A 20567-nucleotide genomic window follows, 5' to 3' on the forward strand; every position below is an offset into this window, starting at 1 on the left:
TTTTTTCTTTTTCTTCTTCTTCTTCTTCGTGGGTCTTTGGCTCTTGATGTAGCTCGTTAATTAAATCAAATTGTGTGATAGCCGAATCTGATGCCGGCTCTTTTGTTCCCCAATGAGAGCTTGTACTGTTTCTTGTTAGATACGCTAGTAGTAAGGCAAGCTGTGTCTGTTGGGTTCACTCCCTATCTACCTCCCCTATCTGACGCCGGGCCTAGCGGCGCTGGAGGAGGAGGAGGAGGAGGTATCGCACGTCTCATTGTTGTCGCTCAGATGAGCAATTAGCCTTATTAAAACGTTAAGTCCTTCACACATATCTGATAGAAGTGTTAGTCAAACACAAGGCTCCTGGATAACAGGTGTGTCAGAAAACAAGTGTAGGTTCAGCAAATGTCCAGGGATTATGTTAATCGTTAAATGTTAAATGAATATGTATTTTCAATTTTGCATTTCTGTGCCCGTTTTCTAGTCATTTTTTGATTCAACTGTTTGATTTTAGCAAAGAGAAACTCCCCCTTGAAACACTTTATTACCAAAATGTCATATCTGCTTTGATTTTCCTGGACTAATTGTTCTGGCTAAATACAGATGATGCGACATTTGCCTGAGATATTTCCAGGGGTTGCATTGAATCCTGAAAACTTCAAAAGTGTTCATCAGGATTTGATGTCCGTCCCTCTGAATCAAGGAGCAAAGACTTCTCTCTCCACCCGCCTTCTGATGCTGATATCAGCATAAAGAGAGAAATAACATTTTGGAAAAAACATACTGTGGCATGAGTTTGAGTGATAATCAACAAAATATTATAAAACTTTGCAATTAGGGAGTTATTTCAGATATAGAATAAATCTCTAATAATAAATCTCTAGGCAGAATTAGACCTATTTGATTAGATTTAGTGTCAAAAACTCCTTCTGAAATTTGACTTGTGTTCCCAGACACAGCATTTCTCATGAATAACAAAAAAAGCATTCAACCAAACATACAAAACATTTAACCAGACAACAAAACCAAGTCTACAACATACTGTATATCACATCAGACATTATGAATAAGTGGCTGTAGTGTAATCGATGTAGTCAATCTCTTTAGCCATCGGTGCTATTTCTACACAGGAACATTGAGGCCTGATGACAAGCAAAACTCTGAGACTGAGGAACAAACAAGTCTGTCAGAGTGTAAATCTTATGTTCGATGGCAGGAGCTGATATTTAAGGAAGACTGGAATATGTTGCTGTTACTGTCAACACTATTCTTATAAGCTCTCTACAACAAATGCAACAAGTTGTTTCCCATCCTCTGTGAGATGTTGACAGGAAAAGTCACAAATAATCCTAAAACTTTACAGAAGTATACAAGAATTTTCCCTAAAAAAGGTGAACAAATTCTCAACAATCACATCTACACATGGCGGTCATAGATCCCAAAGGTCAAACTTTAAGTCAGTGTGCTGCAGTTTGAGCCTCTATCACTCAGTGATAATGCCTTAAAGAAAGTACAAATCCATGCTGAATGCTCACATATGTTCTCCCCATCGATCCTGTTTGACAGTAACCCACAGACTGCAAACATGCAGACATAAGCCCGTCTATTAATGTGTTGTAAGCGCTGCTGTGTGCCAGTTAACCTAATCCCTCATTTATTTGGAGGTAACCCAAATATCAGTCAATATCGGGCTCTTAGTGTCCACCACCTACCCCCCCCTCCCCTCCGCTCTACTCCCCAAAACTGGCCCACTAAAACGCCCCTCTTTATCAGGCGCTGCAACCCCTAAAGCTCTTATATAAATAAGATTAGTGTCGCGTTTGAGCGTCGGGGAATAAGAGGTGTAATATCTGATGGTTTTATATGCAGTATTATTGTTATCCCTTCTTAGTCGGGCTGATACTCCTCTCCCTCTCTCTCTCTCTTAGTTCTCAGTTTGTGTCTCTCCCTCTCTCATTTCATTCGTTTATTCTTTCTCTGGGTCCCTCTCTCCAGATTCAGACAGTATTATGAGGAGCTAAGCTGGAATAAAGCGCCCCGGCATCAAATGTTCATATTGTTCTCTTCTGTCTGTCATACAATCTCTCTCTCCCCGCTGCTCGCTCTCTCTTTCTCTCTCACATGAAAAACCCTTGTTGTGAATTTCGCCTTCCTCACTTCTTTTATGTCTTGTTCATCATCTCGCTGCTCTTTCTTCCCTCTCGCTCACACACCTCACTGTCATTTCCGCCTGCTCTCCTCCTCGCCTGTTTTAATCTTCCGCTGCTCTGTTTGTTATCAATTAGGAAGCCTCACTCATATCTAATTGAGGGGCCATGTCCTCGTTCACAGCGGCTGAATTAGCCACCTCAGTCCTGGGAGCCGATTTAGCTTCTTTTGAGGCCATTTTGTTGTCGGCCATTTTCACATTTCCTCCTAACTCGTCGCCACAGAGGGCAGGCACCACACTATAATTACCCAATCTGTTCCCATTCATACTCTTCAATTTCAGCACCTCTCTCTCATTATCTTTTACTCCCCCTCTCTCCCTGCCTCAATCCCTCTCTGCTCCCCACCTCTTTTGGAAACCAGCACCCCCCTCTTTTTTTTCTTTTTTTTTTCACTCTCGGGGTACAAAAGCTGGGTTACAATATGGGGGTATTAGGGCCGGGTGCAGGCTCAGCTGGGGGCTGGCTTTAGCCAGCTGAGGGTTATCCATGGCGAGCCCTGAGTCACGGCACTGATGTCCTGTGATGTCGCTGAGGCGGAAGACTTTCCTTAACACGCTGTACCCTTTGATGGGCCCTCAGGCCCTGCTCTCAGCCTGAGGAAACCCTGCGACCCTGAGTCGCCCCTCGTTGGGTGCCAGGATGAGGGTGTGATTCACTTTCTGTTCAATCAATTTAAAAGGTTGAGTGTTGCAGAAATTCAGTCTTTTTTTCTGCTTCTTTTTCAAAATGTTCTTATCACTGCATTTAATATGCAGTCTGGGTGTCGAGAGAGCAACTTCTCTTGCATGTTGTATTTTTGTATGTTTTTAATGGTTTGCTGTGCGACAGTATGTGTAGTGTTTATTCTTACAAGTCAAAGTTAAAAATAAAATTCACTGAGGTTCAAAATAAAGTCATCATAGCTATCCATTTATTTAAAAAATATATATTTATATAAATGTGTATTATTTTTCCAGAACACAACAACACACAACAACGACATATGAACAAAAAGACAGTAACTGAGTCATCTATACAGGACAGAGACTGTACAGAATGTTAACATTTTATAAAGAATCTATAAATCTGTTTTCAACATTATGTTTATTGTGTTCCTTCAGACTGTTTCCTCTCTGGGCCACACAGTCACACTGGGCTCTGACCAGTACATTTCCAGCCTTTACTGCTGGTTATTGACAGGCTTCACTGGAGCAACTGGGGCAATATGTTGATTGTTGTTAAAGGTGTTTTTTTGATTTCCTTTCCAGCTGTTTGACCAAATTGACCACAGATATGCTGCTGCTCTGCTTGCTTCCAAAAACTGAAGAAGCAGAGTAGGAATTTTTCTGGCACAATCTCACCTGCTTCCAAGGTGCATCGAGAACAACCAAAACAAAGTCTTAATATGTAAAAAACACCAGCATCATTTGTAGTATGACACATGGGATAACTTTATTGTTAGACGAACACATTTCGACTTGTGGCCTTCATCAGGATCACAAACAACATTTAAATAAAGGTCGGTATGAAACAAAAAAAGGGCAAAAAGGTGAAAAAACATAACAGATGACCAAGTGTTTTTATATGTATTTTTTGTGAACAATTGTTTTTTATTGCAAATTCACAGAATACATTATAATACACATATATTTTCACCCCTTTTGTATCCTTCTTCCTCCCTTTAAACTCCTTTCTGCTGGAGTTTTCACCTGTCATACAGTATAAAAGTTCATATCAGGATTCACTCTTTTCAAACGAAACCAATTTTGCTTCATAAAACAGTATCATTTTATTCTAATTTTAAGATGATATTACTCCTGGAGCTCCTACTCCAAACTGAATTAGAATTGGCTCAGTGTGGAGAACATGTCCCTCACAAGACAATTTAGATTCGAATTGAATTGAATCTAATTTATTAAGACTACATTTTGAGAATTCTGTTTTTGAGGTATTTAAACAGATGAATTGACCTCCTCCTTGTTCGTAGCCCAGAGAGCCTTTTAAAACAGGAACAGCTGTCTGATGCAGTGTGGTTATTAATGAATAGTATGGCAGCCTTGAGCTTTAAATCAGCCACCCTCAGACATCATTTAGCAATATTATCTCTCTTTATGGCCCTGCAAGACTCAAACAGGGAGATACAGAGGATACACGCTGTTTCCAATATTGTCGCGGGCTGATATAGTAATGTGCTCGGCTGGATATGTTTCTCCGTAAAGAGAGAATACCAGCGTTTCTGAAAGGTGAACAGTCCCTCGCCTCCTCTCCCACTTTTGAAATGTGACAGATAACATCCTCCCTTAGTTCAAAACCAGGGAGACGAGGGTGTGTGTATGAGGGGAGGGGGCTGATTTCAAAGTTTTTTGGAGGAACCGGCATTTCATCCAACCGGTGCTCTTTCTGATGTCGCGCTTCAAACGGCTCATTTTTTTCCTGTCATTTCATCTGTTTCTTCCTTCTCCCGCCAAAACACCGCCCCCCCACCCACCCCTCCAAAAAAAAAAAAACTATTGTCATCCGAGCCTAGATTCATTTTAGATTAACGTTCACGTTTCTTTCTTTCTTGCATTACCTTCAAAGGACCTCCATTATGTTGCCAGCGATAAGGGCGAGGTGGTGCTCGCGGATGTGGCCAAGAGGAAAGCTAATGAAATCGAGGCCCCGGCCGTCGCAGGCAGCGGTAAGAAAATAATCATAATGTCTAACCAAAAAGACACCAAATGTGAACCGTTATTTCCCCGCACATCTGAAATGAGAGGTGGACTCATGATAACCTCGGTAACTCACCCACTCCGACACACTTTTCTGACATCCAACACCGGGTATTTTCTCAGGCTCTCACCTTCATTTAACAGCACAAAGGAGAATTAAATCAGATCATGTTGGATAGAGTAATATTCATGTACTCACACAACCTGTTTTTCAAAGACAATATCATCCAATGTAATGATTAAACATGCGATACAGGGTAAAGTTTATATTAGGCGTTTGTAAAATGTAACGGAAAGCATAAAAACAGTGACATCATTATACAAGCACAAAACATATTCGTCATAGTCAAGAATAGTGGATATATATCTTTTTAGATATAGATTTTTTTCCCCAAACTGAGTAAAAAGTGTTGCGATATAAAGTGTAAAACAAAGTCTTTAATATCAGACTAATTAAACGAATTACACTGATGTTTTTTGGAGTAACCAGCAAAGGGAGGAAAACCAGCGAAGGCCCATTTTTTTGTCGTTACTTCAGGCTGTGCTGCTGCCCTTTGACAAACACTCCCGAAAGCACATACCAGAGGGGATCAAGCCGAGTTCCTGATTACACACACACACACACACACACACACACACACACACATGCAATTCCTCACAGAGGCTTCAAGGGCCAACGGGTGAGCAGAAAACATTCAAATTTGTGAGGGAACTAGATGAACATGTCTGATGAGTCCTTCATTGGTGCTTAAATCACACCAGAAGGCAATGTGCTTGAGTGTGTGTGTGTGTGTGTGTGTGTGCGCGCGTGTGTGTGTGTGTGTGCGTGTGTGTGTGTGTGTGTGTGCGCACAACCAAATGAGGCGAGAGAGGTATTTAACTCCACTGTATAAGGTCAAACCCCTGAGGCTGAGTGTCTGTGTGTTTGTCTGTGAATGAAAATGAGCGTTCGTGTAACTATGAGGCCTGTTTGCATCCAGTTTCTTTTCTTTTTTTCTAATGTGATGCGTAACACGCACACTCCTCATAAGCCTCTTAATTATGTCCTCGATGATTTACCTCCATCACCTGCAGCACGTCCTATCCTTGGACAGCAGCACTGCGGAGAAAGAGGGAGGAAGGGACAGAAGAGGATAGAAAAAAGAGGGATGACAGAGGAAAGAAATGAAGAGAGGGAGGAGGGAACGGGGAAGAGAAAAAGGGGGAAAATAAAAAAGTAAATAAATTAAATAAAAGAATATAAACAAGTGAAGAAAATAAAGAAATAAAGGACGCATGAATAATTAACCTTATGCAGCTCACCCATTTTTCTTCTCTCTACCTTTTCCGGTTTTGTCTATTAGCTTCTTGTCTCTAATGCCAGCTTTTGTAAATAAGTATGGTTTAAAAAAAGGTTTTGATTTGTTCATACAGCCTCCTTTAAATTTCTAACGCTAGGAACAAACAAGCAAGCAAGCAGCCGTACATTAGCTTGAAGTTTCTATGGTAAAACATTTCAAAAGCACTATATGTAATATGCATTTTCAGATAATCTGCTATCTAAACAATAATGATAACGTCGTTTTCAACTGTTAGGGTTAGCTGTTTTCAGCCTAAAAAGCTCTGCAAACTCTGACTGATCAGCACCAAATAGCAACTAGCTGGTGAACTTAGTGGAGCATTTAGCGGCTGAAGAGCCTGATATTACCCTCGGGAGGTGGTGGAGACCAAAAACAGAGCTAAAAGAGAGTGAATTTTGCACATCAACAATTCTAAATGTTTGCTATTAATGCTCTGTAACTGCTGGATGTGTAAATAAGCAGCTGTATTGTAACAACTTCAGTCATTATCTACCTAGCCTGAAAAGTTATGAAAAGCCAGGTGATGGTTTGTAGCCAACCAAACATTTCTCGAGCCTCACAGCAAAACAGTGTTGCAGGATTAGCAATAACGTAACCAGCTGATCCCGGCAGTGTGTGGGAAACTGATTTAGCCAGAATTGCTATGTAAATAGCGCCTCTGTTTGATATTTGTTAGTCATATTCCTCAGGCTCTGGTAGTCCTCAGTGCTGTAAGCTATATTATAAAACTGGTCAAATGTAGGTGCAAGGTAAAGCAGCAGATGTCCACCAACACAACAAAAAGACAAAACAACAAGAGTTGGAGCACTTCCAACAGAACAGAAAGAGAAAAAGATTATAAAAAATGGAAAGATATACAGTTACGTCCCCTTTTTTAACATACACTCCTGCCTGTTAGCCATCAGTGTGTGGCGTGTTAGATGGTTTGACTGAAGGTGTGTTTGAAAACAGACACACACTTAAGAGAAGGATATTGACACGGTGTCACAGCCAGTAGTGATGACTGTTAAACTGAGGCCTCTCTCAGTAGTGTGTGTGTGTGTGTGTGTGTGTGTGTGTGTGTGTGTGTGTGTGTGTGTGTGTGTGTGTGTGTGTGTGTGTGTGTGTGTGTGTGTGTGTGTGTGTGTGTGTGTGTGTGTATGCGTGTGTGTGTGTGTGTGTGTGTGTGTGCAGTTTTGTGTCAACGTGCAGACAAGCAGACAGAGCATATTAACAGAGCAGAAAAGCCAGGTTATAAATAATGAGTGGCTCGCTTCAAGCAGAGGGCTCCAGTGAACAGGTGTCTCGCTTTACACACACACACACACACACACAAACACACAAACACACACGCATATAGCCCCTGGCATGGCCATCACACACCAGTAGGCTCAGCTCAGCTCTGAAGAACACACTACTTTATACTTAACTATATTTTAGAGGTAAATCTTGTACTTTTTGCCCATCTACATTGATCTGGCAGCTTTAATCACTTATAATGTTTCAGAATAAGATTTTAGATACACACAGCTTATGTAATACATTGTTGTTGTTTATAGTTTTTCACAGAAAATGAAAATTTGGATGCAAAAATGATTGTTACCACTAATTTTGAATGATCTCACAATTGTAATATCTGTAAAAATAATCGCAATAAGACTGTTTTATTGTGCAGCCCCACTTTTACTTGTAGTAGGATATTTTTACACTGTGTTGTTTTTTAGCTAACTTTTGTTCCACAATTATAAAGCTAATAAATTATATAAGTTATTTCTGGTTTTAATTAAATAAATATATTCACAAAGGAGAGGCTTTTTAAACATGCCTCCTCAAACCAGGACAAGCAAACAAAAAACTAATATTTGTTCTCTGATAAATGTTTATTCTCTGTTGGGGTTTGTGTGTATCTAACAAATAAGTCGGTATGAGCGTTACTCATTAGAGAATTCAGTCCTAACATACAGTTATTACAGTGTGTTTTGCAGATTAATCAGGATGATACCTGCTGTTGAAATACAAATAGCATCTTCAGGTGTGTTTGGTTGTCGTATCATCACATAATGCATCTATTTGAATGTGTTGGAAAAGTGGCTGCTTCTATATATTTTGAACATATAAAGTCTGGTTCCTTCCACATTGACTCAACACAGACTCGTGTCATCAGTCACAAGCTTTTAAAAAGTTCCCACAGTGCAGCTACAGACAAATTTCCAGTTTGAACGCACACAACAGACAGATATTTGCTTGTTCTCAGTCATTGTCACACACTACAGGTCAAATTCAGAAAGGCCCTCGGAGACATACGTGTTTGTGTCAATATGTGTACAGTATGTGTGCAGTTGGGTGTGACATGAAAAGCAGGTCACGCCGAATCCTGCATGAACGATGTATTTGTAATAATCAGTTAGTTGTTAAACAGAAATGTGAAAGCAGCGAACTCAGAGACCCGACACATCCTGCTTTTTTCTTGTACAAACAGTGAATGACCTGCACTGGATCAGCTGCTTGTTATGGAGGCAAATACACACATTTACTGCACATGCACACACACACACAACAATTTGTTCATTTTACAGTCTTAAATGTTGAGATATTATATATATTATTACAGATATTTCGGGTTTTAGTGTGTTTCTCCATGCATCTCGGAAAAGATTCAGTGACTTAATGACCCTTTTCTTTTTTGCACATGTGCTTGGTGTGCACAAATGTGTTCCTGCAAACACGGGGCTGTAAAAAGCGTGAGCTCAACCCTCCCTTCATGCTTGCAATGGCTCACCAAATTGACTTTTGAGGTGGGCATGGACTAGACAGTAGCTGATATCTCCCCTTCTTTGATTGGTCACTAAGATTTGTTAAGGGCATTGGTGACTGTTTCTATTCTTTGTTTTCCTCTGACTTCTTGATGATTCTGCTGCGAAAAATGGAGTTGGAGACACAATCAATCATCACTATAGACTAATCATAGGAGACGAGACATCAGCCATTAGCCATGTTTCCATAAAATGTCATGTGAATTTTAAGTTAAAAAAATTTAAAAAAATAAAAATGCGAATCTGGTGCATTTCCATAAGCTGTTTTGAGCGAATGAATGAGGATGGCGCGGTGTAGGCTACATGGCTACGTTACATGTGGATGTGGAAGTAAACAAACACAGAAACAAAATGGAGAGAGGTCTTTAGGAATTACTTTTGATAGGGCACGTTGTAATTGTTCTTGCATGTCAGCTAGCATTGGCCGTGTTGCATGCTGTCCGGAGACGACGTGCCTGCTGCTTACAGACATGTTTTCGCAGACAGCAGAAACAGCTGATCAGTGCGTTGAATGTTGGTTACTTCAGAGTGTATTCGGCAAATCTGTTTCCATCAAACGTTTTGCGCATTAACTCTGATTCGCAAAAGACAAAAACAACTTCAAGCAAGCGTATAAACTTTTTTGCGAATTATTAGAAGTTCTGTCGAATTTTGCTGTTTCCATAAGATTTCTGATGCGATATTCTTCAAGATGCCCATAAAAATGCTTTATGGAAACATGGCTACTGTCTATTCTGGACTCGTGGCTCATCTGGTTATCATCATTAATCTCACACACCTGGAATTAACTGCAATTAACAGCATGGTAGCGCAGAAAACCAACCAGCTTTGCTTGTATTCTCTCAGGAGTTAAATCCAGGCCAATCAACACCCTGAATTATTTAATTTCACTTCAAGAAAATCATAGAAACAAGTTGATTTGCATTGGAAAGAAGAAACATTGGAAAGAAGAGCATCTCTTCTGCTATTGTTCGCATTATTTTTCACTCGTTTTCGCAAAAAAAAAAAAGACTCAATACCAGATCTAGTGGTTCGTTAAGGTTGATGTCTTTTGCGATTCACCAGCATCAGTCTTGGACTTGGAATCAGATTGGGCAGAGACTCCATATTTCTATGCACCTCATCTCATATTTATCTGCATCCATTGTGAATCCTGGTGAACAGAGATTCTGCCTTCGCTTGTACACATAAACACACAATAGAGGACACACATTTCAGCTTAGCAATGGTCCCTTTTATAACAGCGTTGGAAATCGCTTATAGCTGTCTGGCTGACAAGTGTGTTGATTTGGATAGATACGGCATTGTGAGAGGCAGAGTAGCGAACAAGTGCGAGGGAAGGCCTCTTTCTCTTCCTCTCGATCTCTTTTTCTTTGGAGTAGCGTTCTGCCAAGAAGAGAAGCCAAGACGTTCGCCTGATCGTTCCGTCTCCCCCTCACAAAGGCTGATGTGACTGCGGGGCCTTTCAATGGGCAAAGAGACAAGAGCTTTATCTGAAGATCCACTTCTCCACCTCCTCTCCGCTGCTTTCTTGGTCGTTTTGGTGAAAGCCTGTTAGCTCCGGTGTGTGTAGAAGGAAAGCAGCGTTTGATTCTGTTCCCCTCTCAGCTTTGTTGGTTCACACAACCTCCAATACTGTCTGACTTCTTGTCTCAATTTTAGAAACTTTACTGGCATGAAGCGTTTATCAGAAACAAGATTGTCAACGCGTGGCATCTAAATGTACTCAAGTGCAGGCAGCTGTTGAGAAAAATCATACTAATCACACTAATCAGTGCCAATAAATGTAACAGAGCAACGTTTTGATCTCACAGCCATCTTTTTAGACTTTGTCAAGGAAACAAAGAAGAACATGAAATATAGAAATGGATGACGAATTGACGGAAAAACCTGAATAAATGAGTTGAGATCATAGCGAATTCAAAAGCTTCCATACAGGGCACAAAGGGGCATGAATGGTTTAATGAAAATGACGCGATGTGGCCTTTACAGTCCCCAGGAGAAAAATAAAGAAACTTGGTTGTCCTTGTATTCTAAACTTAGGTCAATAAAAACTGTTGCTCATCCTCATCCCTCTCTCTCTGTGTTGGTTTGTGTGTGTCTGTGTGTGTTTATGTTCCCTAGAAGATCCACTGAGAGGCACAAATGGTGTGTCGTGTGGTTCCAGCCTCGGGGACAGACAGACGGAGAGGAACCAGAGTGCAACAGGACCTTCATACCCCGGCACTCCCACAACACAGTGAGCTACATTCACTGTGTGTGTGTGTGTGTTTATAGCTTACTCACACACACACACACACACACACACACACACACACAAACACAAACACAGGGACACTTTTCAGACTCAACACCAGGTGCAATTGGGGACAAAAGCTCTGTCCCCAAATGGAAAACAGCAGATTTTTAGAGGAAGTCTGAGTAAGAGTAATGTAGTGACCCAAAGTGTGTGTTTGTGTGCGGACCCCACCACCTTTACAGTGTTTCTAGTGTTCTGGGGACCTTATTTTCATCTGATAACAGCTTGTTTATTCTGTTATGGAAATTATTACGTCATTAATATTCTAAATATAAAAATTCTGAGTTTGAATTTCTTCTCCATAACTACATAGTGCCCCTTCAAAACATAACTGTTTACTGTGGCTTAAATCAGATACATATCGTCTTTTTCATTTGTCTTTAAATGCAAATGTAACATGCTCTTAATGTCTTGATTTTTGTGTATTTTTTCACCAAAAATGTTACCTGCTGCAGCCAAAAACGACACTATGAGAGCAGTGAGCGTGAACTTGTGGGCCAGACAGCTAAACAATTAACTGAAACTCACTGTAAAGCTGTGACGACTTTGACGTCGTTCTCACATTGTCATTTGGTTCATTGTTGTACAAAATATTGATTATAGTTGCTTTAAAAGTAAAACAAAATATGAAGTTGAACTTGCTCTAAATGAATCCCCAGATGGATTTTATGTGCAGATGATTCCCTGTTTTACTCGTACATGTCATCTCCTCTCCCACAGTGATTCACCATTGTCTGTACATGAATTGCATGAGAGCGTCTGTGGTCAAATGACCCAGCTGCAGCCTAAAAGCCTTCACTCCCAGTGACATTTCAAATGTCAGAGCCACATCAGTTCCGGGTCTTACGCTTCCAGCGATCCCAACGCTGAAACCCGGAGCCACATTTTAAAAACTCCACCGGAGTCCATTTTCACCATGGTTCAGTCTCCAGAGTGCAGACACAACTCACTGTTTCAGACTGATTGTTTAATACACTCGTCTACATGAATGACGTGTTGAAGCAGTGTGACTAAAGACACACTGAAAGCATCCCTCTTTTTGTCTCACACACACACACACACACACACACACACACAAACAGAAACATACAAATATAGCCATAGCCAGCCATGTCTCTATTATTGTGGGATGGGGGGGGAGTGATGGAGGGGCATTCCTTGTCATACCCCAACTAACATATTGGAGTATTTATATGGGATTTGTGTGCATTAGATAAAAAAGCGCTCTTGTTCTTTTCATCCTCATAGGCTTTTCATGGCTGTTTGACTGTAACACTGATGACTCTCTGTACCCCCCCCACCTCCAACCCCTCCACTCTGCGTTTCTCTAAGCCCCCTCCATCCATCCCAAATCCCTTCCTATCAGCCAATTTAAACAAGCTGGGTCCAGAGAGAGAGAGAGAGAGGGGAAGAGACTGAGAGAGATGCTCCGTCCTAAGCTCTTTTTAAAAACAGTAAAAGGAACGAGAGCAGAAAAAAAGAGTGGTAAAGAGGGTTAGGGCGATTTGGCAGCCAAAAGCCCGGTCGTACTACCCCAGGTCTTCCCCTGCACCGCTGACAGAGGCTAAGAAAGCAGATCCCCAAACCTCCCAAAAGATAATGGCCACAGAGAAAAAGAGACAAAAGCCTCTGCCTTTTTTATTCCACAATTTCCCCCCTCCTTTAGAACATTTTTTTTTTTATATCGAACCCCCCTCTTTTTGTAATCTGGTCTCCGATGAAGTTTCATTGTTTCTCATGTGAAGCCAATGACAGCTTAGCTGAGATGGAGTAGGGGAGGCATTGTAGCGCAGGCGTTCTCCCGTTTGGCTCGCTGAGAAAAGAGCAGAGAAAGGAGAGGGATGCGAGCACAATGGCAGTTCGGGGGCTCCTCGCACGATTCCCGCATTCCCCAAATCCGACTCTGCTCGCGGAGAAGTGAGCGAGTACGAGACGGGAATCTGGGAAGCATCCCAACGTTCCTTTGATGGCTGCTGGCCTCTCTCACTCATCACGTATCTCCTCTGTCAGTGGAGGAAGGAGGATGGAGGTTATTTTTATGTGTGCTCAGTGGAGGCCAAAGTTAATGTGATGTGATGAGAGTGACTTCAGTTTTTATGTATTTGTTTGATATTCATGTCCTGAGTCTAAAAAGGGTTCAGTATCTCACCTCATCTGCTGGCACAGATTATAAAGCCCGATCAAGAAGCCCCAAACAGAATATTACATTACATTTCTGCCCCAAAATCTGACGCACTGAGCCTTTTTAAAGACAAGCTGATTCATGTTCAGTTGCCCCTCTGTAAGGTGTATATTATATACTTCTTTGTAAATGTTTAATCAAAATGTAACAGATGTAACTCAGTTTTCTTTTTGTCTCTCAGCTCTGATGGACGAGCCAATCAGAGGAGACCACAACCAGAAAGCGTACGTGTGACCGTGAGCCCAGATGTGTTCAGGACACTGAGACAAACAGGTGTGTCTGCCCGTCTGTCTGTCGTACTTAAAGCACCTGTATCTCTGTTGTGTCTGTGAAGAGTTATCGAATTCATGATCTTAACTTTTCTCGGTTGAAGAATCACAAGAATATAGATAAGGAACATTTTTAACCTGCAGATTAATGGCCACCGATTCAGAATGATATACATAAGAAGTGTAGAGGTTTGTTTGTGAAGCGTCATGTTGAAGGAAACCACGACCTCAAGCGACCAAGCCAGCTAACTTCCGGTTTAGTGCCGGGCTAACTTCAATAGAAATTGAATGATTTAATCGTGCGGCTTTCACAATGTAAGCTTATGGAAAAAAGTCGTTTTAGGCCCCAGTGCATCACATGACGATGTAACTACACGGTTTGGCCACTATGAAAGTTGGCTTCAAAGACTTGCACTCTTCCTGGGGGCTTGATCTAAATCTGATACTCAACTGTTGGTGACCATGTTGCATTGTGGGTAATGTAGGCACCAGGTTTTTTACAAGAAAGACGATCGCATAGAATGAAAAAGAAGATGGAACCCAAGTGCAAGAGTACATGTTAGCAGTGTTTCTGCAAACCTCCAATATGTAGAAACTTTACATTTATGATGTGGTTAGGTCTGGGCACAAAAACCACCTGGTTAAGTGAGGAAAAATTAAGTTCTCCTATCATGTTATCATGTTTTGGCGCCACAAACACGGCTGGAAAATGTTTCGACATATCATCAAAAATATCCAGTGGTTTCACTCATACAAACACCATCTCTGACGGTGATCTCTGGCTCGGCAGCGGTCTCACCCAGCTTTCACACTACCAGCCTTCACCTCCTTCGACCCGACTTTTAAAATACATTTAATTTTCCTTTCTTTCATTTTAACCTTAAAGAAAATCACCCTCAATGTTGCCGTTAATTCTACCCAAATTACCTACAACGAGCCTCTTCTCAGTAACAGCTGAGAGAGAGAGAGGCAGCTCATTATATTAAATCTCATCATGTTCAACATGTCGGTTTCAGGTCACGTTTTTAAGCCTTGCAGCAATCCTCTGGTGACATTCAACCTGTTTTATTCTCTAAATGTAGCCTGAGTGCTCTCCTCTGCCGGTCTCAGATGTCTGAGATGACTAACTGGTCATTTAGGAAAAACACCCATTAAGAAAACATCACCTCGTCTTCTTCTGCTCCTCTCCTCCTTCCTGCTCTCTCCATTTTAATAATTCCATTTTTCGGGTGATTAGCAATTGTCTCGCTATCAAATCGCTCTGTCATTTGATAATCCGGACTGTAGGCTATTGGAGGGAATTTGCATCAGGTTTTTAAATTTCTGTATAAGGCATGCCGGGGTTTTAATGTCAATCATAACCTTATTAACGCAGAGCTCAGAGTGAGAGAGATCGCCATGAGTGACAACGGTTTACATTCGTTAAAACCCAGAAAAGGCGACGTGTCCGACCCACTGAGCGAGCATGTAACCTGTTCAGGCATTCAGCTGCACGCGTGTGTTTATGTGCTGTAGGGCTGCCGTGTGTGATTATGCATGTCTAATGTCTGGTTGTTGTACTTGTTTAAAGTGTCACAGCTGGTTTACATGAACGTCTAACATCCTCCAACATTTGCTGTCGTTTCAGTTTGTTCTGCAGGGAGCCGCGAAGGTGTCAGAGACAACAGGAACGTAAGTTGATTGACCAGAAATTGATTTTTATTTTCATTTCTGTTGACAGAATTCACAAGACTGTATCGTGTCATGTCTGTGGATCAGATGGAAAAGAGACTATAGTGTATATACAGTAGTACTGTTGTTGCATTGTATGCTACAGTTCACTGGTTCCCAACCTCAGGAAACTAGAAGAAACTCAATTCTGCCTCATAAAACCATGTTTCTCTGGTGACACATTACGTTAACTCCCTAGTTTTTATAAACATGTATTAATGGTTTATAACACACTATAGTGTCATTATAAGCAGATGTAACAACATTACAACATATTATGACCACACTTAGTGGCCACTTTGTTAGGTACATCTGCACAATCTAATGTAGTCCAATAGAAGAGCTCTGCCATGTATTTTACCAGTGCAAACTTTATAAAAAATAATTCAGTTTTTGTTTAAATTACAGAAATGTGTAAAACAGAAGTTTTATTTCTGAGGTCAGAGTTAAAAATATTACTTTTGTAAAAGTGAAAATCACCCATGTGAACAGTACTTGAGTAAAAGTATCTGATATTAAATGTACTTTAGTAGCAAAAGCACAACAAATAGTATATTATACATATATTTACATGTATGTATTTATATATATACTGTGGGTTGACGGATTATTGGCATTTTTCTGATTACCGAAATCACAATTGTTTTAATCCAAATGCAGATAAAATACATTGATTATTTGGGTCTGATGCAGCATTCAGTCTGCAAAGTAACTAGAAACTCAAGTTATCAAAACGTCAATGAGTGGAAATATAAAGTAGCATAAAATGACAGTACTCAATTAAAGTACCTCTTAAGTACAGTCCTTGAGTAAATGTTATTAGTTAGCTAATATTAGGCTTTTTTGTCTTACAGCTGTATATTCTAGCTCTTCAATGACTTGAGTATTGAGTTATATTAAGGGATCACAGCAAAAAAGGGTTGGGAAACACTGTTATACTGCACTGTAGTTAAATACTAGAGTTGAGTATTAAAGTCTGCAGTTCTGAGCCACAACAATCAATTAAATGATGAAAAGAAAATGTTCATCAGCTGTTTTGATGATGGATTAATGATCATTTTTCAAGCAAAAATGCAAAATATATACTGGGACCAGCGACTTTGCAGAGTTATGACGGGTGTTTTTCAATATTTTTTAATGTTTTATAGACTAAACAATTAATCGAGAAGATTAATCAATCATTAAATTATTGTTAGTTGCAGCATTAATGAAGTTCCTCATTCTCATAATATCTGAGATTAAGGCTGCTGAAGGCTTTGAGACTTTACATTTCAGATATGAAATCATTATAATCTTAAAGTTAACGTTTTGTCTGCATGTGTCAGCGCAGCGTTCAGGTGTGAATCAAGGATAAAAAGGACATAATGAGTTCAGCATCGTACGGATTCAGATTCAACTAGTGAAGCCTTTACGCGGCGCTCAGGTTTCTAACTCGTAACATTTGTTTTTGTTTTCTCTCTCTCAGGAAGATGAACACCCCGGGATGCTGCATGTGGTCCATTTAGGAATGGTTTGAAAAACAAACGAGGATACGATAAGAGCACTTTATTGATCCCAGTGGGACTGTAGAGAGACAACAACATCTCACCAGTAACAAGCTCTCTCTGTCTTTAATTTTATATTCACAGTAGATACTTACCTGTATTAATATACCTGGACACGGACTTCAAATGCTTATGACTGTATAAAAGATGTAAATACATGAGTTTTGTATTAATTGGTACATTTTAAACTGAAAAACAGTGATCGTTTTATAGACCTGTCACAGTATTTCTTTGATATTTCAGCCAAATCAAAAGCACCGAGCAGCTCGTTGGATGTGTGTTCAGGTTATTTTCTGTCTTAGTGAACTCTGAACTAAATGAACCTTAAAAGAAAACAGTTACACGGGTTGTGCCTTTAAAAAACACGACGGAAAATGTTTTAAACGTCGCCATTAATCAGCCTGAAAAAATAAAGACTTCTATTATACTTCCATCACCACTGATATTGAATGTTCTAGGCATCCTCTGTGTGTGTGTGTGTGCGCGTGTGTGTGCTGTATAGATGTGTGTGTGTGTGTGTGTGTGTGTGTGTGTGTGTGTGTGTGTGTGTGTGTGTGTGTTGGCCGAGATTACGGGCCACAGTTTTATTCATGAATAGGAGCCAACCAGCGTCTTTAAAGCATCGCGCGGAGCCCCTTTCCTGAACAGCAGCCATAGCCGTGTCAGAGCTGTCGACGCGCTGCGCTCACCGACTAATCTGACAGCGCCGCGCGAGCCCTAATCCCTCACTGTATCGTAATCTATTTACTTTGCATTCTAAGAGGATTTCCACCAAAAAATATACAAGAAGCGATGTTGGAAATGGACAGAAGATCAGCGAGGATGCTTTTCTGCTCTCTTTTTTTTTTTTTTGTTTTGTTAGCTTAAAAAAAAATCATTGTATGTTTTTTGGGGAGTCAATCCCCTGCGAGAGGGATGGGTGAAAGGAATTACATTTCTGACTGATACTAATACTTCTCTTATGTAAACATCAAAATGTTATATTTCCCTCCTGATGATACAGTCACACTGCAGAGCCTGCTGGAGATAAGTGGCATCTGTCAATGCCTTTAGTGAATCTCTTGACACGTTTATAATTTACAAACCAAGGCTGCATTATCTCCTGATTGTTTGACTTGACAGCTCGAATAAAAGCTGCAAAATTGCTTAACAGGCGAGCACAAGTTCCTCCCATCCCTCTGATGGCCTACACAGTAGCCTTTATGTCATGCAAACAGTGAAATCTCCCCTTTCATAATACAGAAAACAAAGTACGAGACCAAACGCTCTCCTCAGTTACCCTTTAAGCAATTATGTCAGCTTTGTAGAATCATAAATAGTTATGCTTCATTTAAAATGTGGCCAGCAGCTTTATTGTAAAACACCGCCTGACGCTCAAATCTCTGCCATCCGAGATGACTCGCAGAGATAGGCTTATTAGTGGTATTAACATACTGCGCGGCATGCTGGAGCTGTGAAACGGCCTTGTTAACATTTGGAAATGAATCAAGCCCGCGGCACTTGCTATTATCCAGGTTATCTGTGTTTTTTTTTTTTCCCCTCTCCTCTGTGCAACAGCTGTGCAGTGTTTCTGCGGAGGTCTTATCACATCTAATGATGGCTCTGATTGGACTGATACCGCTCACCCTCAGGGGGAAGTTGTATGTTTTATAGGTTTGTTTCACTGATCTCCACCAGCCAGATGCCCAAAATATTATAGACAACTATGTCAGGAACCGTTAAAGACATCAAAGAGAAGTAATTACTGACAACTGAGGGTAATTGGAATGAGCTTATTGTCAGGCAGAATAGTGTTGAGTTTCTCTTAGTTATCGGTTCTCAAGTCAGTGATTGAGATGCACTTTTTTTTTTCATCATGAACAGTACTTAATTACCGTGCAACATATCTGTATTAAATATCTGTTTTTGCTTCCTGAAGCATTATAATTTGATACTCTGTGATTAAAACAACCTCAGATTGAGGTCAGACAGAAACAGAAGGACTCTGTTGAGACTAAAGTTAAGATAAATGTTCTGTTAAGAATCCAGAAGGCCATTTTTTAACAGCTAAAAAAACACACTTGAACTATTTTTTGGAGAATTTCTTATATAACATGATTTTGGACTGATGCCTTTTCTTAGAAGTCTGCTACCAAACATTTTCATTACTTCTGTCAGCTGTAAAAACGTGGTTAAATTCAAAATATTTCAAGTGCTCATGTCTGCGATTGGTGTTTAAAAAAGACTGTGAGGACTTTTGTTAATGGATTTTTTAAACATTTTGTTCATAAAGTGTCAAACTCTGACTTTACAGAGACTGTCGCAAAAATAAGTCACATCACCGGATAGAAAACCAGACTGTATATGCTTTGTCTTGATATCTTAGCAAGCTACTTAAACTACTTAAAAACAAAGAGGCAAGCCAGGCAGTCTAAATGTAAGAACATATAGCAAATGTGGAAAAAAATAAAAGCCTTTATCAAAGTGGCTAAATCATCAGAAAAGCATCTGAAATAAAGGATTTTTTAATATTCCTTCCTTGTTTGTTTCATGTTCTTATATTTGGACTGCCTGGATTGTTCAGTTCAGTTTGCACGTACAAATAAATAACAAAAACACGACGGCAACAAAAAATATATTGACCGAAAAAGGTGTAGGCTGAAGCTTTAGCTTATGTTACCTGCCCTTTTTATGTATCACGTAAGCAGCTCATATTTTAGTCGTCTATACATGAACAAAACAGCAGAAACAAAAACAAAGGTAGCAAATCTTGATCACAGCCGAGTTTTATATTTGCTTAACACCTTATTTTTAAGCATTATTTAACATTTAACAGATATATTTTCTTCTTTTCTTTATGTTTGTCCTTACTCTGTTTTTTTTTTTTCAAAAAATAATCTGTGTGTCACTTTCACCAAATATGCAAGCCCAGTTGAGGTAAAGCTCGCCACTTCAATACTTTCCTGCATGTTGGATTTTGATAAGGTCGTAAGAAAACCAAAGAAAAAGTATCTAAAGGGGGAATACGGTTAATTTTGCAATTATTTATATTATAATTATTACACAGTTTGTTCTGTGGGACCTCAAACATATCGTACATTAGAGTTATCCTCTGTCGAGCTTGGTTACTGAAATTAAAAATATTAGCAAATGAATTACTTTTCTCCTTCTGCATCTATGATTCATGAATGAAAGGTCAAAGGTCGTGAGAAAGGTTGACGTTTTGTATCAGCCTCTCAGGAGACGGATGCAGATGTAGACTTTCCTTCTTGCTTCCCTCAGGCTTCCAGAGAAATTTGTCAATGAGGAACGAACTAAATGAAGGAGGAAACGTGGCCAACACGTCAGACAGCTTTCTGTTGACACGCGGAGACGACGTCCTCGCTGGGAAACACTGAAGCCTGCAGGCCAACAGGCCTCCATTAAGATTTCCTCGTGTCTGCAGGGCTTAAAGAGAAAAGACAAGTTGTGACTTGGGAGGAGGGTCTGCTGCATCCTTTCCAGATGAGATAATACGAGCCCTCTTCAAATACCTCTCTACTCCATCCCGACGCTAAAGGAACAGGGAGG

The 20567-nt window shown here is 40.2% G+C and overlaps 1 protein-coding gene across 2 annotated transcripts in view; it reads left to right on the forward strand.

Moving 5' to 3' along the window:
• Positions 1-17449, forward strand: part of wdpcp (WD repeat containing planar cell polarity effector) — a 78280-nt gene extending 60831 nt beyond the window's left edge. The window contains exons 15-19 of one of the 2 annotated variants that reach the window (XM_073481536.1): positions 4752-4851; positions 11139-11253; positions 13677-13768; positions 15392-15435; positions 16940-17449. In XM_073481536.1, the coding sequence (XP_073337637.1) occupies positions 4752-4851; positions 11139-11253; positions 13677-13768; positions 15392-15435; positions 16940-16990 (402 nt within the window). In that variant the 3' untranslated portion in view covers positions 16991-17449. Of the gene's footprint in view, positions 1-4751; positions 4852-11138; positions 11254-13676; positions 13769-15391; positions 15436-16939 lie in introns of those variants that run through there. The other variant, XM_073481537.1, reaches the window with a different exon arrangement.
• The last annotated feature ends 3118 nt before the right edge of the window (positions 17450-20567 follow it).

Source organism: Pagrus major, chromosome 15 (genome assembly GCF_040436345.1).
Source record: "Pagrus major chromosome 15, Pma_NU_1.0".
In the NCBI taxonomy this organism is placed as follows: domain Eukaryota; kingdom Metazoa; phylum Chordata; class Actinopteri; order Spariformes; family Sparidae; genus Pagrus; species Pagrus major.